Below are 27,089 nucleotides of genomic sequence, written 5' to 3' on the forward strand. Positions count from 1 at the left end.
ATTTCTAAGTCAGTTACTGTGCTCTTTCTGGTTTTCCATAGCCTCCTCTATTTTAGCATTGATTGCATTGTATTAAGATGACCTGTTTAAGTGTTCACCTTCTTTCATTAGATGTTAAGTAATTTGATGACTTATCATGGTAGATACTCAATAATTGTTGCTTGAATTGAACAGAATAAATGCACAGTACAGTTTGCTAAATGGAAATTGGCTTGTAGCTATCAACTCAGTAATGTAGTACCTAAGAGAAAATCTGAACTCTACCACTTACTAGTTGTGTGACTTTGTGCAAGCTACTGTCTGTCAAATGGAAATCATAATGCGTCACGGTCCAGTTAAGAGGTTTAAATGAGATAATGCATCTCCTAATAAATGGAATACATGCTAACCATTATTGTTGGTGCCAAGCACAATGTAGATTCTCAGTAAATATCTGCTAACTTGCATCTTACAATTTTAACAAGTCACATTTTATTGACTGATAGAGCATTATTTCCTAGGTGCCTTGTTTTATGTACAAGTTAAAAATAAAGCAAGTTTTTTAAATTAAAAGAATTAAAATGAAAACTATAGGAAGTGACTAAATTGCTAAATCCACTATTGTAGGTAGGATGAGGAATGTATTTGTAGCACACAGGTCTGGGGATAAAATAAATCAAACTTCCCCTCACCCACTGTTTCAGTTACCCAAAGTGAGTAATGAATCTTACTAGGCAAGTAATAAAGAACACAAATTTAATTTATTTTGACATCCAGAAGAGATTTGATCAAGTTCTTGAATTGCTACCATCTGGAGATGAAGGAAGGAAAACACAAGTATAGTTAGAGCCACACACCTCATCACATCCCATGCTCCCTTGCAATGTGGTGAGATGGAAAGATCCAGAGTTTCGAACCAAAGGATCTGGGTTTGAGCTCTAGAGATTCAACTTACTACTAACTACTGATGTGAATTTGAACAAGATACTTGACCTCCATGTACTACATATATGAAGATGTACTGCAAAACAATAGAACTTTGGGCATTATTTTTACTAGGCATTCTGGTTAAGTAATGGTGATGTTCTTCAACTTTGCATTTCCTAGAATATGGGAAGTTTGCAATAAATAGTTGTGGACTATATGGCTTTAAATGAATAATGAATGAATGAATGGAGTCACTGTGGTTTCATAAAAATACTATGGGCCTTGGAATCAAGGAAGACCTGGGTTCTAACCTTAGTTATGTAGTGTTTACCTCACTCAGCTTTTGACTCACCTATGTTATAAGGCTAACAAAATATACATCATAGAGTTACTTGAGGATTAAATTATATATATAAAGTGCCAATGTAAAGTGCTGGCACAATGTAGCTTCTTTATTCCTGATTATTAGTTAAAGGACTTATGTAGACATTAACCAAATAACTAAGATAAAATGAATTACATTAGTATAGCCCTTCACAGTTTTCATAGCTCTTCAAAACATCTGATATTGTCTGATCCTACTGGTATTTTCAGAGCTGGCATTTTTTACTGATGAGAAAACCAGATCAGAGGTGGTACCTTGTCCAAGGCCAAACAAGTAGACAGTGACTAATATAGAACTACATTCTGGGTCTAAATAATTTCCTCTCTAAGTGTTCTTTCTAGCACAAAAGCTGCCTCTGTCAGCCAAAGCTGGGTATCTTTGAGACTTGCTATGATTCTGATATTGGTCAAAATGTGGTTATACTGGATAAGGAGTATTTGAACATTTTCAAATGGATCAGGCTTACCTAAGGATGTTAGGAATTCTAATATATTTTTGGGTTTTTGTTTTTGAGAAAAAGAGAGAGAGAGAGAGAGCGAGAGAGAGAGAGAGAGAGAACCCCAAGCAGGCTCCATACCTAGTGCAGAGCCCGTCATGGGGCTCGATCTCACAACCCTGAGATCACGAACAGAGTGGAAACTAAAAGTCAAATACATAACTGACTGTGCTACCCAAGCACCCTTCTAATATTATTATTCTTAAACAACTGAAGTGCTGCATAAGTCATCTGTTTCTTAACAGTAAGAGCAAAGTTATTCATTTGCCTATAATTATTTGAACACCCTTGTCTAAAGCAATGAATAAGCTGCTGCAGTCAATACTGGGGAGTCCCAGAATCTCATTTTTTCTGTTAATTCAAGTCTACAGCTCTATTATTTTAATTAATTCCTTACCCCATTTCATTCCTTCCTGTCATTCTCTTTTCCTCTGGGTATGTCACAGGGTGCTATGTCTCCTATAATCCTATATATTCATTCCTTAACATTACCAGAAACTTCTGAAGAACAGTAGCCCATTGACCTATACTTTTAGATGTGTAGAAACTAACCCATTCTTCACATTTCATCACCTCCTAATCAGATACATACACTCCAAATTTCTCTCACTAGCATTCAGGCACAGGGAGTTGAACAATGATAATGTGTATTGTTCACTTTCTGTGTTCCAGTATGGAGCCAAAAACTTCACATGTATCACCTTCAATCCAGAAGAAACCCTTCTCATAGAATATTCTAGAAGTAAGGGTGGATTTTTTTCCAGCTGGAATCATCTATGGGGGACACTATGGGGACTCTTGCATGCCTCGCTTGGTTTTCTGTTTCTACATCATTCTGAATGTATATTTCACTATCAATGGCAACACGAATTATTGATGGGGGATCAGTTTTTAGGTTTGTATCTTTTTCCCATCAAGTCCCAATGTAAAATTTAAGAACTAAGAACACATGTCATTTGCTTTTTTGTTAGAAGCATTCAGATTATGCAGTTAACCACAGTGTTTCCTAAAATAGGCAGAATGATAAATTTTTTATTTTGTCATTAAAATAATAAAAAGAATCTATTTTCAAATATTTGCTAATTTACCATTTGAAAATTTTTACTTTCAAAATTAACTGATAACATACTTTCAGATAATAAGAATGTGTAAACTTCATATAATGCTTTTTTTTACTTCATAAAATTTTCAAACTATTTTTTCTTCCTGTTCAAATAAAATTATGTTTTTATAAGTTATGTTGAAAAGTATCTCTCTCACATGGTTTAGAATTTGTGTTTATAAATTCCACAGATTTATATATTTTGCTAAACCTGCTAAATTCCAATTTCATTTACACTTTGTGAACTGTGCATTTGTTTTAATTTACCACAAAATCACTAAGCCCTTTAATGAAATAATGCTTTAAAAAGGTATGGCAGGGTTTTTTCCTTTATTATATAAATAATGGCTTTATGCATCTTTTTCCCATGTTAAAAATGACTACATTAATCCAATCTGTCCTCATTTCCCAAATAAAGTCAAAAGTGCTTTTTGGGAACAAACCGGTTCTTCCACAATCTTTTAGAACTTAAATCCTGAGTGTTTTAATGTTAGACTGTGAAATAAGGCAGAATTCAAAGGCATTTTATGTTCTTCATGAGAATCTAGAATTTTTATTTGATTCCAGGTAACTTTGGACAATAAACATGATGGGATGTTTTCTCTTTGAATAAATAACAATTTAATTATATCATTGAAATAAAATATAGTGTGGGCTTAATACATTGTAAATATTACGAAAGTACTACTTTGCGCTAGTAAGTTAATGACTGAAGCTACATTGAATAACAATCTTACTAGTACCTGTGTACAAAGTATTATACAGATTACTAACGAAGATATTGCAGCGGTTGCAAGGGTGTTACCAGCTTAACAAACATCTAACAATACGATATTCTTCTAAGAGGAAAAGGAATAATGTTAGATTTACAGACAATAAAGATTTATGTTTCCCAGTTGAAACATTGGAAATAAGAATCCAGATAATCTGGTGTCTTGGTTCATACTACCACAAGAAAAGGTTTCCTTTCTTGGGGACTCTGATCCCCAGCAAGCCTAGTACACTAAGTTTACGTGAAGATAGGTTTTAGGATGCCACAGCAATGTAAGGAAACTCTTCTATCTGAAAATTACTGATTTGTAGGCCACTGCTTAACCATCTGACTTTTTTTAAAAACCTATTTACATACATTCAGCCCAAATCAGTAGATAAAATGTTTTGTCTATATTACAATAGGCATTGTTAACATTTCATCAGAAGGCCAATGCAAGACAATCGTTAATAGCCATTGCCCAGCATTTAGGATATTTTAAAATATCATACAAATATACAGTTAGATTGTGAGAAATCTAATTTTGCGCATGATATTGGTGGTCTCTTTTACAGATGTGGAATGGCAGAAATGAATCAACAGGACAGTAACTAGAGTGCTACTCATCCGGGGCCTAATTCTCATCTGGTTGTTGGACCTATTTCCTGCAATGTGGGTTTAGGCAGCCAAAATTCCTAGACACTTAATGCCAGATAGGCTTGGCTCAACGTGGTGGGGAGGCTTGGGAAACAACTCAAGTGTAGGCATATGTCTGCAGCTTCTCCCAGATCCATGTTTCTTTTACATAAATTTCATATGTAATGGAAAATTAGAGGTTCTTGGAAACAGCCTTCCTTGTTTAAATGAAATTATTGGTCTAGGGCTGAAAGATTCATCATTACTCTGAAGAAACTGAACAGGTTGGGAATTTGGCCCTTTCTGAAGACATATGTGATAGTGAAATGCATGGTCAGGACAATTATGTTACCCTCAGAGGAAGATAGGTGAGTCTGAAGTCAGACCTTATAAAACTTATTGAAATTTAAATTATATTTAAGTTAATGGGCCTAATTAAGGGACTAGGTAATGAATGATACTAATGAATGGTAATTCTAATAAGTATACTCATTAGGGAGAACATTGGAGTCTCTTGGGGTAGGAAACGATATTAAAAGCATCAAAGTGAATCAAACTAATTGAAATGTTTTAAAATGAAGGTAGTGTAACACACATGTGATGATATTTCACAGATATTTCTTAGAATATCAATAAGCACCAAGTTTAGTGCTGTCAGCCCCATTGTCCCTTAATTTATTATATATGATTTAGATCTTGAAAGCACAACACACTATAAAATCTACATTGCATACACAGAAATACAGTTTCAAAAATGAATCCTGGAATTTTTCTATAAATAACAAGAATTTCATCTCCACCAGGTCTTCACAGCTGTGAGAAGAGAGTTGGTACTGCCTCGTGAGCTCTGAAACATGTGGGTTAACATTTGGGATAATGTGGGACTAAAGACTGGCAATTCTTCAGTGGAACCAGACCACGGTGAGTTCTTGTAAATAATCTTTTCTCTCTCTTCTAAAGAGATCTTATTCATCCTCTAACACCCTGAGCCCTCCCGTGTATATCACAGAGAGGTAAGGTGAGGCAACCAGCAGGCAAATTTGAGCTGTTTATACAGACAGTTAAATCTATCCCAGCTTGGCCCACAGGTTACATTCAGCTGCAGACCATACACTGCACAAGAGGACACTGCCCCAGTAGGCTGCTCATCTATCTAGAGAGCTAGAAATCACCAGATAAATGCTAGCTCTTCACTTTAATTCGTGCTATGCATGTCCCTGGGTCCAGTGGGAACCATGCTTTATCTGTGTAAGGAGAAGACTGTTTGTAAGTAAAATCTGTCAGGGTCAAGTGGCTTCCGAAGCAATATTAATGCTTACTGGGAAAGAGCCCAATTCTGAGCACCCATGGTACCATTAAGGAGTATGAGGGTGGGGCATAAGAAGAAAAAAAGCCTTGCACATCTTTATACTTTAGCAGATCCTGCTAACCAGGAACAGGAGAGAGGCCTATTCCTTCAAATCTACCCCATCAAAGCCGGGTCTTGAGTTGTCAGAACGGGCCTCTGGTGAAGCACAGAAGCAGCCACATGTCATTCAAGCCTCAATCACAACTGTGTGGGCTCCTCGCTGCCTTTTTTTTGTCTCACCCACTGTCCGACTGGCCTCCGTAGCCACATGGACCAGACCTGGTAGTCTTACTTCAGCAAGCGAGGTCCAGTGTTACTTAATCAGGGTCACATCACTACATACTCAAATGACAAATGTTACCATGGGGCTTTCTAGAACCACTTCGCTTTGATGATTTACCTCCCCATGGACTTGGTTGATATTAGGTGCTCAGAAACCGAGACACTCACTTCCCAACACTGACATGGTAAATACAGATCTTCACTTGCATGTTTGTCATTGATTCTTCCTTGTTAGATACTGGTCTTAACAAAATATCTAAAAGTCAATTGAGTAGTTCTTGACCAATCTCTAAAGGAGGGGGCAGTTTTCTGAATGTTTATGGTCAGTATTTTTATCAACGAGGTTTCTGGAAGAACTCAATTTTAGAAACTGAATTCATGTGCAAGAGTGCAGCCAGTGGTGAAATTTACACTTGGTCACAGTTTTCTCACTTTATGACATGACTGGAACAGTTACGGGATAGAAACACGCACACACACACATTTATATTCACACTCACACACGGTATAATTTTACTGATCCAGACAATACTTCTTTTCAATTAAGAAAAAATGAAGACTCATTTGGCCACCCAGGCATGAAATCTACTTAAACCTGGAATCTAAGAATGCAGTACTCTTCAAGTAAACAGCAATTGCACAGTGATAACAATATACATTAAGATTGACACATGCTGTCTTAAGAGGTCTAGTAATAGCTAAAGACTAAAGAAAGTCAGAGATGTCAGCCAGAAAAGTCAATATGCCTTCTGTCTTCCATTCTGATTGTAATCCATCACCCAACAGAACAGCCATAGTCCAGAAGATAATAAATGTCCACGTATGAAAATGCAGGGCTAACAAATTTTTAAGTGTCAATGAATTCTGCTCAATACTCTGGATAGTCTTCAAATTCTTCTTGTTGTATTAACAGAAAAATAAACCTTTATGGTTATTTCAATGTCAAATTTAAATAGATTGGAAAAAATATTGAGGTTTCTAAAGTCACGGGCAATAATTTTTTAAAAAGTGGTCTCACTGGTGTATATCCACAGCTTATGTCCCATTGTTTTCATGAAAGTCTACCATTCATTCAGTTTTGCTGAACTAGACAAATATAAATAACACACAATGAACACTGATACACATCTCACATGACATAATACATTTTACAAAAGAGCTCTACTTTAGTAGTGTAACTTGTAAAAGTGGACATCTCCGATACTTATGGACAAATACATTTCACATTATAATGAGAGTTGTGGTTACAAAGGCATTACTCATTTGATGGTGTTTTCCTATGGGTCCTTTGACTTCAGACTGTGTAGCCACAGGTTTCTCTCCTAGTTCGCTGAGACTCGGAAAAAGCTTCAGTCACATCAGCAGCAAGCTTCCTTCACTGTAAACCCCTGAAGAACTGAGTTTCAGTACCTACACTATCGAAATGTTAAAGAACAGGTAACTGATCCTGGTGACAATCACCTTTCACTGAGCATGGTAAACTTAAAAAAATATAACCGATGAGATGACAGACTCTTCTAGATTTTTAAGCTTTAAAAAAAAAAAAAGAATTTCTTTTCCTGTGCTGCCAGGAAGGCATCAGGCTCACAGAGCCTCGGCAGACGTGTCTGTGGACACAGACATGGTCACCTTGGCAATCTTGACCGTGCTCTTGATGCAGCTCTCTGCGGCCCTGTGAACACTGGCTGCGTTGTTGGCGTGTTTGTGCAGGCAGTCCGAGTCCCCCATGCTGTTATCAAGAGGCTGTGCGGTGCCTTCACACGAGGGGAACATACTCCGGAAAGCATGTCTCAGGTCCTTGCTCCGCAGAGCGTAGATGATGGGGTTCACGGTGGAATTCAGCAGACAGAGCATACTGCAGAACGCAAATACCGTCTTAATGAGCTTGTTCATCTTCCCAAAGACATCATACACCATAATCGCAAGCAGAGGGCCCCAGCAGATGATTAAAACCACAAGGATCAGAACCAGGGTCTTGGCCAGCCTAATGTCCATGCGGGCTTGGTCGGGCCGCGTCACCTGCACCTTGCCATCCTCTGAAGTGTGGATGATGATACTCTTCTGGGTGCCGCGCTGAATCATGCGGACCGCGTGGCTGTGAGCCTTCCAGAGAATATACATGTATGCGTACACGATAAATAGCAGCAGCACGCTGGTGACCCCGATCCAGAACATCAGGTAGGTTTCATCAATGAGTGGGAAAATGTCTGAGCAAACGGACTGCAGTTTCTTGCAGTTCCAGCCCAGGAGAGGCAGCACAGCAATCACAATTGCTATGGTCCACATCAGGCAAAATGCCACCACAGCCTTGGGCCTGGTGACAATCCTCTTATAAGCCAGGGGCCTGTGAATAGATATGTACCTGTCAATGGCCGTGAGGAACAGGCTGCCTACGGAGGCCGTGAAGGAGGCGGTGACCCCACCCAGTTTGAAAAGAAACACATTGGGGCTGTCTTTGCGGTGGAACACGTGGAAGTCCACAAAGCTGTAGACAAATATGACGCTCCCCAGGAGGTCGGCCACTGCCAGGCTGCCGATGAAGTGGTAAGAGGGCCGGCAGCGGAGGCTGCGGGAGTGGAGGATGACACACAGCACCAGCAGGTTCTCCAGAACTGTGAAGGTGCCCAGTGTGAGGGATAGCACGGCGATGGCCAGCTGCTGGCTGGGGTTCAGAATCATGAAGCACTCCATGTCCATGAAGTTCTCCCCACACTGGATGTTCTCCTCATTCTCCTTGTAGGATGAAAGGGACTTGTTGTAAAATTCGGTAATGTTCACCTGGTCTGCTGGGACTAACTGGGCATTGTCTCCTGCAGTCATCTTTTCTTGGAAGGGACTTCCCCTAAAGGAAGTTAAAGGAAATTTCTGTGGGAAGTACCCTAGTTTGGATGCCATGTCACCTTTGATATCTTCGTACTGAATGTCATTGGAGCCCACGTAGAGGAGGTCTGTGGTGATGGTGCGGAAGGTGGTATCGGCAAGGCCATCTAGGATAGACTTCATAACCTCCGTCTTGGATTAGGCCAAACTCAGAATGACTGAGAAAGAGACCCGCAGCAGGGAATCCTAACAGGAGGGAAAACAAAGAACCTGAATGATGAGAAGACTGAGAGAGTAATAAATTTTTTTTTTAAATCTACTGTAAACATCCCAAATGTGTACCATCACATTATTTCATTCCTGTCTCTGAGCCTAGATAAAATCCTTGTCAGATACAGTCAACAAAATGAGTCAGTCAGCCAGAGAAAAGCCACCCAAAGTTGGTGATGTGGTGGCACACACTAGAAATATTCCTTTCCTTATTTAGGCTGTCTGGATTTAAGCCACTGTGTGATCCTGTACAGACCTCCAGGGGCCAAGAGTCAAGCTGAAGGAAATGTGTCCTGGGCATGGCATGCACTCATAGTTGCATTAGAAAGTGTTCACCACCTGGCTTCTACTATCACAGCAGTGTCCTAATGCTGGTGAGGATGGGGGAGAGCAGCATGTCACACAATTTCTGCTCTTGGAAGACTTTATCACCTTGTCACACAGCTAAGACTGAACGTACAGCACAGCCAAAGAATGAGATGGTCTGGAATCAGGGACTGTGTTATGCGGCCCATGTGCTGAGTGTGAAGGGGGAGGGAGAGACTTCTGAGCACCAGAAGAACAGATGACCATGGGGGAAGATCTGGATGCTGGCCTGATCCAGCAGGCAAGTTTCCTCTCCCAGAGGAGACATCTGGACCAATGCATGGCTGAGGTGAACTTCAAAAATGTCTACACCAACCAAGAAAAATATCATAAAGGGCAAATTTGCACTGAGGCTCAGGGGAAGACCAAGATCTTGAACACTGGACAGCAGTAATGATGGAAAAAAGTGCTTCCTGATAGTGTCCCCATGAATGGTGCAGGGACACAAGCATTCTAGGAGACAGGAAACAGGCCTCGATGCTGTATCATCTAGGCTTTCCATGTAGACAGCACCAGAAAGACGGATGACTGAGAAAAGGGGGCCAAATTTTAAGGGCTATTCAATTCTAAGATAAGCAATTTAGTTTTGTTTCAAAATAAACAGCCAAGGAATTGATTTTACTATTTATAAATGTTTTAAAACGTGGCTATTAGGCTCTTTAGTTTATAAAGATATTAGAATTACTGAGTGGTACTTATATTTAAATAATCATAAAAACCATCATTTTATTTCCTAACTGTATTTTTCTTCTTTTTTTTAAAATATAACACACTGTGGTGGGGGGAAATAGTTATTATCTTGCAACAAATGAAAATGTTCTGAGTTCTCCTACTAATATACAGGGATTCTACCTATCTGAATTGATGATTCATTCATTCATCCATTCGACAAATCATGGAGCACCCAGTACGTGCCAGGGTGGTAGGTTGGCACTAGGTGCTAGGCATTAGTGGTTTCAAGAAAGAATCCACATGGATGGCTCTGTGGTTGAGCATCTGCCTTTGGCTCAGGTCCTGACCCCAGGGTCCTTCAATCAAGTCCCGCTTCAGGTTCCCCTCAGGAGCCTTCTCCCTCTGCCTATATCTCTGCCTCTCTGTCTGTGTCTCACATGAATAAATAAATAAATAATCTTCAAGGAAAAAAAAAAAAAGAAAGAATCCCTATCACGTATACAGTGTGGCAGAGGACAGACAGCTGACCCAATAATTATGATGAAGTGTGGTGACAGCTCTGACTGGAGATATACCAGATGCTGTGGGAGCAGCCGGTCTAGGGTGGTTGAAGGGGGTTTCCCTAAGGAAAGGATGTTTATGCCAAGAATATGTAGGATCAGTGAGTGGAGACAGAACATGGAGGCAAAGAAGAAAAAATTAAATTCATACCTTAAGTATCACAATGTGGTTTTTTTCTTCTGTTTATTTAGTAACTTGGAATAGGGACACTGTGCTAAATGTGGCCCACCTTGCTCTATCCTGCCATCCTGGAGTCCAGGCTGTCTGCTGAGTCAACTCTGCTCTTTGTAAAGTTACATTTGCTAAACAACTCCACTTACATATGATAATTTTCACCCATAATCTGAGGGACACAGAAAATAGCCACAATTTGTGAAGACAGCTGTTAAGGGTCCTGGCCTATTCTCAAATCTAACTTTGGCCTCTCAACTCCCACCTGTACTCAAACACAGAGCTCACTGGCCCTAGGAGACGTGCTGCTCTTGGGATCACACCTGCACACCTTCCTCCTTCCCTCTGAGCCTCCCTCTAGCCTGAAATATGCATTTCCAAGATGTCTGTTCCATTGATCTTTCAAGACTTACCTCCATTTCTGACATCTCCTTGGCCAGCCCTTCCCTCCAGGCAGAACTAGTTCCACCAGTTTTCCCCTACATTTCAGGCCTCCCCACACGTCATTTAACTGCGAACTTACATATTTACTTCCATAACTAGAAAGTGGTTTCCAAGCAGAGGAATGGTGTCTGATAAAACGATAGACAGGAAAGAGAGGGCTGGTCTCCCTTAGAAATGTTCACATGAACCTAATAGGTGGCAGCTGAATTTTATTAACTGGTGCATGAAAAGAGTGATTTAATAATATTTATTTGTCTTTTCTAAAATTAGAGGAGAGAAAGGAAATTAATTCAATGGACATTTGGCCTGAAAACCAAAACTGGAGCCCAACATTTCTTATTGGGAGCCAGTCCAGGACTTCCAACCCCTAAGTCCTCTTATTTTTCAAGTAACTAACTCGCCTTTCACACTTCCCAATTAAAAACTAATTTATTTGAAATTTTGATCACTTATATGCATATATTACATTCATATGATTCCAATTTCAAAAGGCACAAAAGGATGTACAGCAAAGCCAGTTTCTCCCATCCTCATGTCCCAACCATCCTGTTTTACTCCCAATGGTAAGAAGGTCCTTGTTATCCTTTCCAGAGATATTCCATGCATATGCAAGCAAATATATAAATTCATTCTTTACTTGCTTTTTAACAAACACTGATATACTATATACACTGTTCTGCATCTTGCTTTTCCATTTAAAAGTATACGTGAAGACAGTTCCACATTGGTCCATGAAACCTCCATTTAGCAGGTGCCTTAAGTATCCATTAAATGAATGTGACCAGCCTCCTTCTGATGCAGGTTTGCATTGATTATCATCTCTTGCTTTAAAATAGTGCTGCAGCAAACTACCTCCAGTCCTGTCTTTTTTCACATTTCTTATGGAATTATGACTAATCGTATTAGTTGTCCAATCTTGTACCTTGAACTTACCCTGGACTCCTTTCTTGGCCTCTATAATCAAGCATACCACAAAGTCATGCTGATTTTCCCTTCTTACGCACTTCTGGAGAGCTTATTATGTGTAGGTGGCATCCTGAGCCTCTTATGTCTACCCAATTGTTCATTTTTCACAATGGCCCTATGAGACGGGTTACCACTATTATCCCCATTTCACAGATGAAAGGCACAGAGAGGGTAAGGAATTTGCCATTCACACAGCTAGTAGGTGGTAGAGCCAGAACGAACCCAGATGTTCTTGTTCTAGCACAGTGTTGTCTAATAAAAACGTAATGTGAACCACATACACAATTTTAAAGTTTCCACTACCTAGGTAAAAAGAAAAAGGGAAAAGATAAAATTAATTTTAGTAATATATTCTATCTAACCCAATGTATCAAAAATATTGTTACTTCAGCATGTGGTACTAGCCACATTTGAAATTCTTAATAGACCTATGTAACTAGTGGCTACCTTATTGGACAGAATGGGTTCAGGGCTGTTTTTAACATTAATGAACCATCATCCCTTTAACCTAAGCCAGAGATGCTACTATCTCCCGTCTTTTCCCCACTGATTCCAACTAGTCAAAACACTAGTTCAATGAAGAAAACATTGAATTAGGAGTGAGCAGACCAAGATTACTGTGAGACTTATATTTGGGCAAGTAGTTAATGTCTCTAAGCCTCAGTATTTCATCTGTAAAATGGGGATGATGATGATGATGATGACGATGTTGCCTAAGTCACAGAATTGTTCTAAAAATTAAATGAAAGAAAGAAAAGCAGATAGCACACTTCACATAGGACCTAGCAGAAAATTTAAGTCTTTAGTAAATATTATTATCATTAGTACTGTGACTCTTGCCAATATATTATTTCAAGATAGCACATTTCCTTATTAGATCATAGGCTGCTTATTCAATTTTTATTTTTGTCTCAGCATTTGAAGCATGAAGGAAATAAAAGATGCATACTTGGGTGAGGGAGGAGGAAACGTTATTGGATGTCTATTACATTCCAGGAATTCCAGAGACTTCACACATATTCTATCATTAAATTGTCATGACAACTCTATTATATCTATTATTGCTTATTTATAATCCCCAATTCACAGATAAGAAAATGGAGATCATTAGATGTTAATGTAAATTGTCCAGAAAATGAAGAGTTTGTAGCTGAACCCATGTCTCTCAGACTCCAGAGTTTTTGCTCTAGGACTTCATGCACTGTTTTAGGCATTAACAGTTAACTAGAATGAAGCCATTTTTGCTTTCTGTATTATATTCAGGTCTTCTAGCTTCTTACAAACTCAAATTAAGGCATTTTGTCAATAGTAATTAAGACTACCTCCTCCTAAATCACTATTTCCTATCCCAGCCCATCTAGGTAAATCTGCCTACTGGCATGGCCTCAACGATTAAAATTTTAGTATCTGGAAGACTTTTCTTCAGTAATGCAAACCATGTGTGCCTGTGATTTACTCTATATTAAGATCACCACATATGTGATCACAATTTCCAACTTTAATGCAACCAAGCACTTTAATTAAAATGAACTAACTTGTTAAATCTGAGCCAGAGCCTGGTGTGGTTATGAAATATAGACTAATTTCTGTCCAATATCAGCCAACTCTAATTAAGGAATACAGTTTTAAAGTATACATGGATTTTGTGCAGTTCAGTGTCAAAGTACCACTGTGCATAGGCTATTTTAACAGTTAATGGGATCATGACGGGAAAGCAGCCCTCTGCATTTCAGTAATTCTTTCCTTTATTTCTACATTTGGATTATTACAGTAATTTTCACCTGATTATTTTTTTGCATTGAGAATTTTCTTTGAGAGTTCATTAGTAATGCAGTTTAGGCTTTGGGGGATGCAGCTGCCATTAATTTTGTTTTTGTTTGCTACTGGGAAAATCATAATTGGAAATTTCTAGCAAGATGTGTAGATGCACCTATTAAAGAAGCAGTTGGTTTTTATTACTGTTATAGTAAAACAATGATGGAATGACATTTAAGGGGATTTTCCTAGAATTGTTCTTAAAAATATAAGCAACTTATTATTCTAGTAATTTAAGCTATAAATCACACCTTTATAAAAATAAAAAAAATTATACTATGCTGAATCTATTATTTTTTAAAAAAATCTCAAATGTTTAGAATGACACTACCTGTTCTGTTGGTCCATCTCACTAAATGCACACTTGTTTCTCCATCTACCAACTCCAAACTTAAATAACTGGCAGGCTGTGGTATCACATAAAAGAAATGTTCTGGGTATATCAGCAGCATGAAGTATTCCAAAGTCTACCTAGAATCCACATCTTTGTTTCTATACCCATTAAGGGTATAAAACATACATGTTATGATTAGGGTTAGTATTGAGTAACAAAACAAGATTTCAAATATTTTCTTTATAAGTCTTTTCAATATAATTAATAGCAGGTTATTTTAGTCTTCACTCCCCTACTGAAGATCTTCTTTGTTTTAGAGATACATTCAATAATTTAGATATTTATCATGGTTGTACCTGGAGTCAAAATCCTGGCAGTTCTGGCCTGTGCAGCATCTCTGGGGGGACATGCAGTAGGCAGTATCTGCTCCCTGCAGCACATCATGTCTAGTTAGGCAGAAAACCCTCTAGAAGCATCAAAAGGACCAGTGCTCCAGATATAGTTATAGACTGTCTCAGCCCCCCAGCCTGAAGTTATAAATACTTTAAGGACAAGATGACAAGCTCATAGTTTCTAAGTTGACAGGAGTCCAGGATATAAAATGCAGGAGTCCCAGGCCCTTGCTTAAATTAACCCTCTTATTCTCCCTTATTCCATTGTTGGCCCTGTGTTGTTCTACTCGGCTAGCCTTGTAAAAGAGCCTTGCAAAGCATTCATGAAAATGAAGGTGCCAGTGGATGCATTTGTTATTTTCCATTCATTTCTGGGAACAAGTCTGGTTTCTACTAATTTGATCAAGAAAAAGTAACTTGATAATGTATTTCTCTTAAGTTAGTAGGAAAATTTTAGTTGACCCTCATAATTGTATTATGTCTAAGACATGTCCTCAATATACATGGCAGATCTCATGGGCCAGCACTGTAACTCGATGAATGATGCTTCTTCTATGGTTGAATGGGCAACTGAGTCTTCTCTAATTCTTACATAACCATCAGAGTTTTGGAATTATTAAAGTAGTTTGGTCACTTTTTGCATTATCTTCTATAGCAAAGAGAAGGATTGACTTAATTATCCTGATAATTCAGGCAAAAATACATAATCCTTCTTCCTTGTATTAATGTCAGTTCCTTTTCCCATACATAAAAGAAAATTCCATTATGTAGGTAATGCTCGGTTGGTTCTCGAAGCTTTAGCTTTTCATATATTTTGTAACGTGGAATAGAAGTTATTAAATGCACCATTGTCTCTGGTCTTTGTTAGCAAGAAAATATATTTCATGAAAATATATCAATTAATATGAACTGAATAGACATTAAGGCACTTACGAGGCTATATTTCTGTTCAAATCTAACCTGAAGTATGCCTAATTATCTAACATTTAAAAGCTTGTTAAATTTTAAAGAATTTTTGGGCTTAAAAAATGATGCCTTTAAAACTACATCAGATTAAACACTCATATTAGGTGATGAGGCCAAAAGAAAAGCCTATCACAGAGGCAATTATACAAATGAAATGATTTGTTGACTTTTATAACCAATTCCATTTATCCATTTACCATTTCATTTTGTTCTACTATTTTGATGTTTCCTCTTACCAAGTGCCTTTATCTCTCTCTCTCTTTTTTTAGAGAGCTACCTCTTCTACATATCTGTAAAGAAAGTAATCAAGCATAATTGATGCAGCCTTCCCTTAAAAAAATGCAAAATTTTCAATTCAATAGAAGCCATCGTCAGTATACAAAATACTCCATAAGCCTGTCTTTATCATGTATGTAAAGTTTGGTCATTACAAGGCCAGCTCATAAGACATGTAGAACCCAGTAGACAGGCTGTCTGACAGTTCATTACCAAGGACAGCAATAGTTTCAAGTGTGTTACATGTTGTCCAGGGGTGCAGCATACCTTTCAGTTTCTTCCTTCATCTTTCAACAAAGTACATTCTCTTTGAATGCATGAACATACAACTTAAGTCCAACAGAAAAATCAAGTCTTATTTCTCTAGTTTCAAATCTTAGAGTGACGGGATGATTTGGGTGATTTAAATGCACAACAGAGAAAATTCCAATTTCCAGATATTTCAATAAGAAATATTAGATTGTTTATGTGCTAAGAATATATTTTTAAAATATTTACATGCATTAGGTGCTATCACAATCCGCATCCTACCTATGAGCAAACTGAGGTTTTGAGAGTAAAATACTTTGCCCAAGGTCTCTAACTAGAGGGGCAGAACCAGAACTCAACCCAGGGCTGCATACCTCAAAGTCCTTGCTCTTAACTTTGAGGTCCAGGAACCATATAAGACACGTTCTTTCGTTTCCAAGGGGGGAAGAACTGATCTTTGGAAAAGGAGGTAACAAACAGTACCTGATCATTTTACACAGTAAACAACTAAAATCTGAAGGAAGGAACTGTTGACAGCAAAAAAGATTGATCATAGCCCTTGCAAATCATCCTTGTCCTGTGGTCTTCAGGGACAGAGTATGATAATTAACTATAAGCCATAAATCCTAACCCTGGATTAGCACCTTATTTTCAGCGACTGTTGGCAAATAATAAATAAAATCTAACCTGTCTTTGCCGCTATTTTTTAATTAGATTTTTTCCCCTTCCATTTAGTCGATTGTAAGGATTGATGGTAATGACAGTTTCCACAATACCAGCAGGGAATGGTGAGGACACCTTCTTTAGTTCTGAATGGGATGTGATGGTTGTTAGTAAACAAAAGCTTGAAGCTTTCATTCCCATATGGAGAAATTCAAACTCACTTGAAATCACTCAATTTCCCACCATGAGCAGCATGGTTTTGTTAGACCCAGATGGAAGATGACTCTCTGTGGCCAGGTCCTAAGATGCTGGCTGGAACCAAGGGAGAAGAAATTCTGTAAACCTTAGTAAGTATCCAACAAGGGAGTGCTTGTGACAAATTCCTGGTGCCCAAAGAGCACAAAGCTGTGTGACTACAGCCATGTGGCTGATGGATACAAAGTTAAAGGCCCTCACATGTTTCATATAACACATTTTTACTGGGTGCATACTCTGTGCCTAGCACTGTAGACATTAAATATGTATTCACGTATTACACTTGTATAACGGATATGGGTCAAGGAAGCAAGAGAAATGATTTTCTGTCCCACCCCACTCAATCAAATAATGGCCATCCATCTGTCCTTCTCCCACAGATGACGGAATAGGATAGGATCTGAAAACATGTCATAGGCATATGATATTACATCACCCAACAGTGTTGGGTCATGTATCCCAGTGATTGGCTTGTATAATCCTCTTCCTATATATGCTTGAGGTTTTTTCTTCCAGGAGAGAGGATAGGCGCTGCTGAGTCATCCTGTGGCAGTCTTTCTTGTGTCTTGTGTCTAAATCCTTCACATAATGGACATCTTGAGAGGACGGACATGTCCTATATGCCTTACGTGTCCTCTGCCTGGCACAGTGCCTGGCACAGGGTACATACTCAGTACCTGTTTACTAAATGAATGTCAGTGTGCATCAGAGACAGGGGTATCTATATTAGTAGAATGACATTTAACTGTGGATAGTTTTCCCTGGCATAAAGTCAGTTGGTTATTAGGGAATTAAAACTGAGTTTTGGTCTCATGCAGACATCCACTTGAAACGAAACAAAACTGCCCAAGTGTAAAGGTCACATAAAAGGCATCAACAATTATGCATCCCTGGATCTTTTCCCCTTTTATCTCATTGTTAAACAGAAGTTATACTGATGGCAAGTGGAAGCTTTAGGCAAAGATCAGGTATATATTTTTTATTCTGATCCTTGTTAAGCCCGGGTGTATGTTACGAACTTCAACGTTTAGGCGCAAACAATGATATACAAAGAGATTTCTGTGACATGGACAACTTTGAATGAATCCTGATCACATGCTGTTGATAGACCGTTAAAGACAACGTATAAAGTTATGATTATAATGAAGTTTTTCCTTCCCTCAAATGCATGTTATTATGCATTAATCTTTCCCAAAGGGATTTCTCCATGTGCAATAGTGTTTTCAAAACCACTTGTCAAGAGAAGTTATGTGAAAATTCAGCCACTAGATGGAGTGGCTTTTATAAGCCCTTAGGAATCAATTTGTTACTCTATTCAGTGGACATAGTTCTTGCTTTGGTTGAGCAACTTCTCCTGCTACAACATTTTATGTATTTTACAACCAAATTAATTAAAACATAAATAAGAAAATATGTTATGGAGGGTTAAAATGGGTTATTATTACTGCCTACAAACCTAATTTTTAATTGCTTGTTTGGGACAAAGGGGCATTGAGAAAATTTAATATATTGATAAAATTAATTGTGAATATTTGGAATTTTGCCTCAAGAAAGTAATTAGAGATAAATAAAGGAAAGTAGTTCTGCTGAAAACAAATGATATGTTTATGCCAAGAGATGCTAAAAGTAAGATGGGAATATCTTAGGAGCCCAAAATCAATTCTAATAACAAACCTAACTCATCTCTATTTTATGAAACATTTGGCTTTCCAATTTCCAAATACAAAATCACCAACACAGGCCATAATTCTGTGATGAAAAAGAGTGGAAATTTATCATTACAGGGGCAACAATGGATTATTTCACAAGAGAAGTGAATATTTCTTCAAGTAGTCATACAAATCAAGGATATGGCAGCTTTCTAAATAATTCAATTTCCTTCCCATCATTCTCTCACTGGAATAATTTTAAATACGTTTTTATTGTGTAAATCCAGGATTCCCTTCAAACATGATTTTATAAATTAGGTACTTACGTGCCTTCTCCTTTAGCTGAAATGTTAAAAAAAAAATGGTGTGTACTAACACAAAAGATACAAACATAAAAATATACTTTCAAGATGCAAATAAATATATACAAACAACCGGAAGAAATAGGTTTCAGTAAAGATGAAAAATATGCTTTGGAAATGTAGTTTCAATTAAGACAAAAGTGTGCAAATTGGATGCAAGTACAGGATTTTGAGGTCACTGAAACCATTAGGTGGTTCTTTTGTACTCATTCAAGGTCAAATCCTTCCTAGGACTTGTATGGTGCAATTTCGGATTATGAGCAGAGCTGAGGAGCTGCGAGTATTGTGCAAAAGTGACGTGAAGATAAAGAACTAGGAAATAAGATAGGTGAGAATGGGCTGGCCATCCAGGGTAAGTACATCTCAATGAACCATCTAAGCAGTCACACAGCAGTCTGGGAGAGCACACAGAGTTATTTTATAGGCCAGTGGTTCTCAAGGGGTGGTCTCCCAATCAGTAGAATCAGCATGACCTGGGAACTTAGGAAAACAGCAAATTCTCAGGTTGTTTTTTTTTTAATTTTTATTTACTTATGATAGTCACAGAGAGAGAGAGAGAGAGAGAGAGAGAGAGAGGCAGAGACACAGGCAGAGGGAGAAGCAGGCTCCATGCACTGGGAGCCCGATGTGGGATTCAATCCTGGGTCTCCAGGATCGCGCCCTTGGCCAAACCGCTGTGCCACCCAGGGATCCCCAAATTCTCAGGTTTACCTCAGACCTACACAATCAGAAACTTCAGGGTTCGGGACACAGGTGTGTTGTCACAAGGCCCTCCGCAAGATTCTGACACACTCCATAAAGTTTAAAAACCACTGTTAAAGATTATGGAGACCAATGGTAAAGACTAAATGGAGGGGAGGGACAAAATTAACCTTTAGGAATTGAGGATAGGAAGAAAGAATATTCCGTGGGTGTAGGTTTTTAGCTCATTGAAATGGATTGCTAAGGGAGCCCGCTCATGATAAAGTAATCTCCCAAAGAAGATGTTTAAAACCGTGTGACTGAAATAGAATAATGTGGTCTAGCCTGAAAATAAACATAACATAACGAGTAGGGAACCTCTCAAGGTTTTTTGGTCTACAATTCTGGGCTTCTTTGCACTTTTCCAGCAAACTGACTGTTATATTTTTGACCAACAGAGAAAAGTGGCTTCAAGATATAACATGTACTTACCCAGCATGCAGACATAACTTAAGAACTCCACACACCATTTTCTCCTAATTCTATTTACAAAGACTACACAAAGTTTTCTAGAACTGCTAGCTATTCCTTTCAATGCCACTGTGAAGGAACCCATGATGACTGAGAATAAAAGAACGGGAAACCAGTAATGGTAGTTAACATTCAGCTCATTTTTTTAAGCTGGAAATGTTTCTGTTTCTGTTCGTCTCTTCCTCGAACTGTAAAATAATGTGTCACAGGAGATGCACCCAGAAAACAAACTAAAATGGAAATTTTGCAGTAGGCCCAAGTAATGCAGATCCGCTGCAAATTAACTTACAGAATTAAATTATGCAATTTATACTGCTTATAGCTGGCATATATCTTGCAAAAATACCTAAAAGTTATAAATATATGGAAATGTATCCCAAAGTACTTAAATATCTGACTTTGGGCAGACTGTTTCCTCTCTAATTATTTCATCAATAAAAATGGATCATAGATTACTCATACTTAGTTTCCTTAGCTGAGGACTACAATCATCCAAACGTTTTCCCTTTTCTGGGGTTGTTTGTAAGAAGTTTTGATATAATTTCCAAAACTAGTTGTCTATCTTCCAAAGTCAAATTCCCTCATATGCAAAGGCACAGAATTCTTTGGACAATCTTTTGCTTACTTCGGTTATGTATTAAATCATTCAGCTTTCCTTCTTCTCCACATGCATACTGGATGCTCACCACAACTTGCACAAATGCTAGAGAAAACATTTACAAATTCTGTAGCAGTGCATTGAAATGAGTTGAAAATCTGGTCCATTTAACAAGCCACACGAATAAACCAAAATACACAGATCATAATGGCATTAAATTAAGTGTCTTTTCTAAAGAATAAATCAGGTTGATTACTTTTAAATACGGCTGAATTAAAAGCAAACACGACTGACAAAGGCATACTACATATGGTATTGGTTCACTTACTATTGAATATCTTGTTTAACCTCTTGGCCAACAGAAATTGGTGTTATAAAGTTTTCTAGTGCAAATATCCGTACATGAAAGGAGAAATTTGTTTTTAAAAAAGCACACCGGAATTTATCACCAATTTAAACGTAAAACTCCTTGTAACTTAACTCAATTTATGAAACTCATTTTCCAATTTTCTTCTCTAAGTATATGGTCTAAAAGAACAGATGAAGAAATAATGAGGAAAGAAGGGAACCCTCCCATTTAAACATAAACTTTGAAAAACATTATTTCCTAATTATATTTTATTTTAATTATATTTAAATATACTACTGACATACACAGTTTGTGAAAGCATTTGCCAGTATATTCAACTACCACAACAGATTGCCTGGCACATCTTTGAAAAATGCCTCTGCTTTTCTTTAAAAAGCAATAGCATGGAATTTGCTAGTAGGAATAAAAAAATAGATATTACATTGTCAAATTTAGGAAACTATACTGCACTTTATCTTCTGAAGTCAAAAACAAATTTTAAATGCTTTTCAGAGTTGGTAATGATGGTAAAGAGTCAAGCCAAAGATATCAAATTTCTACCCCATGAATCCAAACTCTACACAATTAAGAATCCAAACCCAAGTGGAAAAATAAGAATTAGATAATAAAATATTGTGCTCTTAGAGAAACATGATTTGCCGTCTGTGTTAGGAGAAAACAGAGCTTAAATCCCTAGTTGCATTCAAAAAGATGCAAAATCTATCTTAAGAAGCTTATTCAAAAAATACAGAATATGATACAATTGCACAATAGGTTAAAAAAAAAAAGAGTTGGCTAAGATATATTGGTTCCCATCTAACCAGTCTCAACTCACATATTCAAAAACAAGAGAAGACAAAACAAACAAAGCAAAACTTTGAAAGCTTTCCTAAAGTGCAGGTGTGAAAATTTCTCCAGCTGGGGCTACAACAGAATTTGTAGTATTCCAGAACAACTGCTGTGACTCTGCCAGGCTCATTTGCTCAGGTTTGGTGAGTAAACAATTCTTCCTTCGAAAACCCATACAAACCCAATAATAAACCTTGTGCTAACCTGTCCAAATGAAACTTTAAGAGAGAGGATATCCGGAAGTTATTTGTTAATAATTACATGCAAAATACTTCAAATATATGGAAAAATATCAATGAAAACTAGCTCAAGAATCTATTTGTAATGGCAACTGTACTAGAAAAACTATTATAATGAAATGTACTTTACTTTCCATGATGCACCCTGTCCAGTGAAGAAATATGACCCAGGAAAGCTTTTAGTAAATGTTTTTTGTTAAGAACCAGAGGTAATAACACTGATTACTTTATGTAATGGCTTTGACCTATTATCACTGATAGGTCATAAACATACCTCTTATCCATTCAGGCCTATTTGAGATAGAAGTTCCGCTAACATCAAACTATTTGAGTAATACCAAGAGAGGCACTTGAAAACCACTAAAAACAACCTTCCCTTTCCCCCCTCACATATTTCCTATTGTTTTGACTTATTTGTGATGGCACTATAATGTGCTGTATATTACAAATATACTGATATTAATATGCATTTTGTGATATAGTAATAACCTTGTATTTTTTTTTCTCCCAACTTTCTTTCCAAAAATAAACAACTAGCAAGATTGGTGAAAACGGTATTAAATACATCAGTCGGTGTTGATGAGAAAACTGTAATCAGATGAAGTTATACCCGTCCTGGCATCTTTGCAAGATTCTCAGAACACATGAGACTGGGACGGATCTCCACTATTCCGGAAAATCAGAACGGCCCTGTTTTGATGCAAGGTGGATACTTCTTTTGCCTTGAGTCTTCTGTGTCCATCTGCACAGCTGTCTTGAATTTGGACATTTCCCCAAATTCGTAGAATTTATTTAAAATCTGAATTATATATTCAGATATATGTAGACAACGGGTCTAAATTTTTATGTCAGCCATGACACACATCTATGAAGAAGTTTGTTCATATAGATGTATACAAGTGTGTTTATATATCTCAATCATCTAAAATTATGCAGTATATAATTTGATGTTATATATTTTCTGCATGACATTTATTGTTTCTTTTAGTCCAGAACATGTCTGGGAGAAATCTGAGTTGATCTATATCATGTCATACAGTTAACCCAATCTAGTCTAAGAAGATAAGTTCCATTTCATCATCAGTGAATTAAATGATTATCAAAAACATTAAATAACAATTCAGTGGCAAAGTGTCATATCCCCCAACCCCTCAGAAACAGTGTGCATGCAGTTATAATGGAAAGTGAACATTGCTATGAGAAAAGAATTAAGGAAGCATTGGAGATGGGGGGGGGGCATGAAGTAAAATCTTGCCAATACAATGTGTATCTATTGGTTTTGATTTCCTCGGATTCTTTAACTTCTCTTCCAATCTTCAGTCAAGAAGAGAAAAAACAGCAGAGTTTGCAGTCCCTCAAAATATAGATATACAATATGTAAACTTGGCCTGAGCAGTTTTTCAAACAATGTTGGGTCCAGGTCTTTTCAGAGGCAAAAGCAGAATTATAAATAATTTAAACCCGAAGGCTGGTTTCCCTCTAATTTTTTAGTTCAATTAGAAAATGATGAATACAAAAACAGAAGAAACAGATTACACTGGTGAAGACACGGCATCCTTTTTGTAGGAAAGAAAGCTCTCATCTGTGTTCTTCAGGCAACTGAGCTAACATAATTACCCCAAGAATAACACTCAGCAACCTCAAGGACAGGCTCCATCTGACTAACCAAATTCAAGACACTATAACCAAATCTCGTTTTATTCATCACGTGTGGTTAGGTATCTCCAGATTCAATTTATTACTCCTTTCTTTTTTTTTTTTTTTGCAGCATTCCTGGAGAGCTAATTATGGGAAATAATCCCTTTTCTTATTAGGCCAACTGTTTTCTGGGAAGAAACATTTGGTAAGCGTGGTGAACTATCAACTGCTATTATAAGTTCCATTTCATCATAGTTTATTCTTCAACAGCCCAGTATTCCAATTCTACCTCCAAATACTAATATGCAAGACAACGAAGGAGCCTGTCTAAATGTCCTGGTGGTTCATGTTAATTCTGAGTCAAAGCAAAGAAGAATGTCACAAGATTGTTTTGAAAGAGTTTTTCAGGCTCTGCCTTAGTAATTAATAAGCTGACACTGCATACTAAATACTTATCAACACAATCAAAGGGGCTGCTTCTTTCTTGAGAAAAAATAGGTAAACTGAATCAAGGAGTTCTCTTTTCGAATAGACTGTAATGTGCCACAGATATAGTGGTTCTTCCAGAGAATTTCATTCCCAGCAGTTTCATCTTGGTAACATTTAACAATTTCACTATTTTAACATTTTGAAATGCCAAAAAGAACACACTGATCCTGCAGCTAGGCTTATTAGAGAGGAACGATCTCACAAGCGACAGGGAGGCACGGAGTCCACTGGGAAAAGGGTAACAGAAAAAGACAGAAAACAGTGCATAACAAACAAAGCCGAGCACTACTCCAACGTGAAATCAGATTTTCACCAAAACGTAAAACTTTACACACCAAATCAAATAATATCATCTATGGTTTATTTAAGGGACGAGGCATCATATTCTTTTAATATGCATATATATTGAAGCTATCTATTAAAATTGGGGGGCGTGAATATCTAATCTGCCTTCCTAGCAATGAGTATGCAAGCATAGTAATTTTATTTATGAAAGGTCAGAACTGAGCATTTCCCCCCCTGTGGCATCACTTTACCCCCACGGAGACTTAGGAACACAATGAGACCTTTCCCCATCAGACACTTGATACATACCTCAGCCAGGATTGCTCCTTGCTTGGAGTGGGAGACATCTTTGGAACAAAAAGAGTCTGTGTACAGTAAGTTCTCTTGATAACCTAAAATGGATTAGTTTTTAAAAAAAAAAAACACGTCCGTCCTCTTGCCTCTTGCCCAACTACAGCAACTGCTATTGTGCCTACAAGTAACCGCTTGCAGTATGCAACACTTGAAATTCTGGAGGTGTGTGGCTTCTGCTCATGTATGGATATAATCAGGAAATTATTTGTCTCACTTAAGAAACTATGCATGGCCTTTTATTTTGATAAAATTGCTCTTAACTGAGTTAGAGATTAGGGGAGGCAGAAGGAGGGGGGGGACAGGGAGAGAGAAAAATCAATCAGTATATCTTCCCTTGCAAACTGTCAGTAGGGTGGGATTAGAAAAGCAACACTTTAAATCAGACAAAGTCCTATGGGAACCTTAAAGGTTAGTTGCTCTGAGCTTCTCAATATTCTGCAAAATAGATTGATGGCAGTGGTCACCTCACTGATACTCAATGTCCACTGAGTTTACGCTAAGAAATTGCATTTCCCCCATTGTTGAAAAGGCATTAACTTGGTAATAAAATATGAGGAGAAGTTGTGGGACCCGTAGAGATATCTTTCAACACCTTTAAAACCAGTAAATCTGTTGTAATCTCTTATTAAATGCCCAAGGATGCTTAATGTATCGAGAAGCAACAACAAAGACAAGAACATTCTGCACTTAATTTAAAGGGAAATAAAAAGAGATGGGAGGCAAAATGATTAACAGATTACTATTTTTTCCCCTCATCTGCTCAATTTAAAACTAAAATTAGAAACCTGCAAGTTGCTTTCAAAGTTTCAGATGACCAAATGACAGTTTCTCGCGTCGGTCACTGCAAACATTTGCACTGGGAGAGGCGATCCATTTAGGATTGTGAGCCTCACCGAGAAATGTCTTTCACAAACACAGCAACTTTTTTTTTTTTTTTTCCCCATCTAATGGCTAGTTCTGGGTTAATGGTTCCATCAACGTTCAAATTTAGATGTTCAATGTACATTTATGTTTTCCTAAAACGGAGTGGTTCCTGCAGCTACATTTTCTACACCAAAAGTTTATTATGACATACAATTTTTTTTTTTTTTTTACATGACACTTCATATTTTAGACAGTTTCTAGGTTTGGTGCAGAGATCGATATTTCTCCGGGAACACTTAGTTGCTGACACGGTTTACAGACATTCAGCACCAACTCAAGCGCCTGTTTTTTTTTTTTCCCCAACATGCACAATTACACGTTTTCTACCAGCACACAGGCGTGCACACAAGGGGTGCACACACATTCAGTAAGCAGGGAATGGTAGAAGCCTCCAGAAGTAGCACAGACCACAGTTCACAGGCTGGGGCTCTACGGCTAAGTAAACGTCGGCGCGCGACTCGCCCGCACGGAATAGGAACTCCGCGGCGCACCTGGGGGGCGCACCTGGGGACCACACCGGTCAGTACCCGAGGGGGCGGGCGGCGGGCGCAAGCACGTCCAGAGGCAAACCCTGCCCGGTCTTACCCTTCGCATCCCCCGGTCCTCGGCACCTCTGGCCCAGCGCAGGGCGGCTTCTCTGCGCCAACGAGCGTTCCGCCCGACTCCCCGGAGCTCTGCCCGGAGCCGACGCGCCCCGCCCGGGCCCGGGGAAGGCGCTGGCGCCGAGGGAGCCTCGACCAGGCGGAGGCGGAGAAGAAGTGCAGGAGGCAGGGGCGGCCGAGGGAGTCGCCGGAGGGAGGCGGCGCCGGCGCGGGGATGCGGGCGAGGCGCGGCGCGGCGCGGCGGGGCGGGGCGGGGGGAGCGGGGTGTGCCTCCGTCGGTCGGTCAGTAAGTCGGTCGGTCCACGCTGCCCGCGCGCCGGCGTCCCCTTCCTCCAGCGCCCGCCCGCCCGCGCCCGCGCCCGCGCCCGGGACCGGAGACCCCTCGGCGGCCGCTGCCCGCGAGCCTCGCCCCC

General features: G+C 38.6%; 1 protein-coding gene and 1 long non-coding RNA gene across 4 annotated transcripts in view; one reads left to right on the forward strand and one right to left on the reverse strand.

Annotated features, from left to right (window-relative positions):
- Positions 1-3,412: 3,412 nt before the first annotated feature.
- CNR1 (cannabinoid receptor 1) lies at positions 3,413-27,031 on the reverse strand. 2 transcript variants are annotated; one of them, XM_072737002.1, is made up of 3 exons: positions 26,660-27,031; positions 25,106-25,188; positions 3,413-8,972 (listed from the first exon to the last, which is right to left on the reverse strand). In XM_072737002.1, the coding sequence occupies exon 3, from the start codon at positions 8,907-8,909 to the stop codon at positions 7,491-7,493; it is 1,419 nt and encodes a 472-aa protein (XP_072593103.1). In that variant the 5' UTR covers positions 8,910-8,972; positions 25,106-25,188; positions 26,660-27,031; the 3' UTR covers positions 3,413-7,490. The 2 variants fall into 2 exon arrangements, with proteins under 2 accessions (XP_072593103.1, XP_025839624.1); XM_025983839.2 differs by lacking the exon at positions 25,106-25,188 and having other exon boundaries at positions 26,660-27,025.
- LOC112908383 (uncharacterized) overlaps positions 26,435-27,089 on the forward strand; it is a 37,022-nt gene continuing 36,367 nt past the window's right edge. Inside the window, exon 1 of one of the 2 annotated variants that reach the window (XR_011997063.1) lies at positions 26,435-26,593. This is a non-coding gene — a long non-coding RNA (uncharacterized lncRNA). The remainder of the gene's footprint in view (positions 26,594-27,089) is intronic. The other variant, XR_003232916.2, reaches the window with a different exon arrangement.

This window comes from Vulpes vulpes, chromosome 1 (assembly GCF_048418805.1).
Source record: "Vulpes vulpes isolate BD-2025 chromosome 1, VulVul3, whole genome shotgun sequence".
NCBI lineage: Eukaryota > Metazoa > Chordata > Mammalia > Carnivora > Canidae > Vulpes > Vulpes vulpes.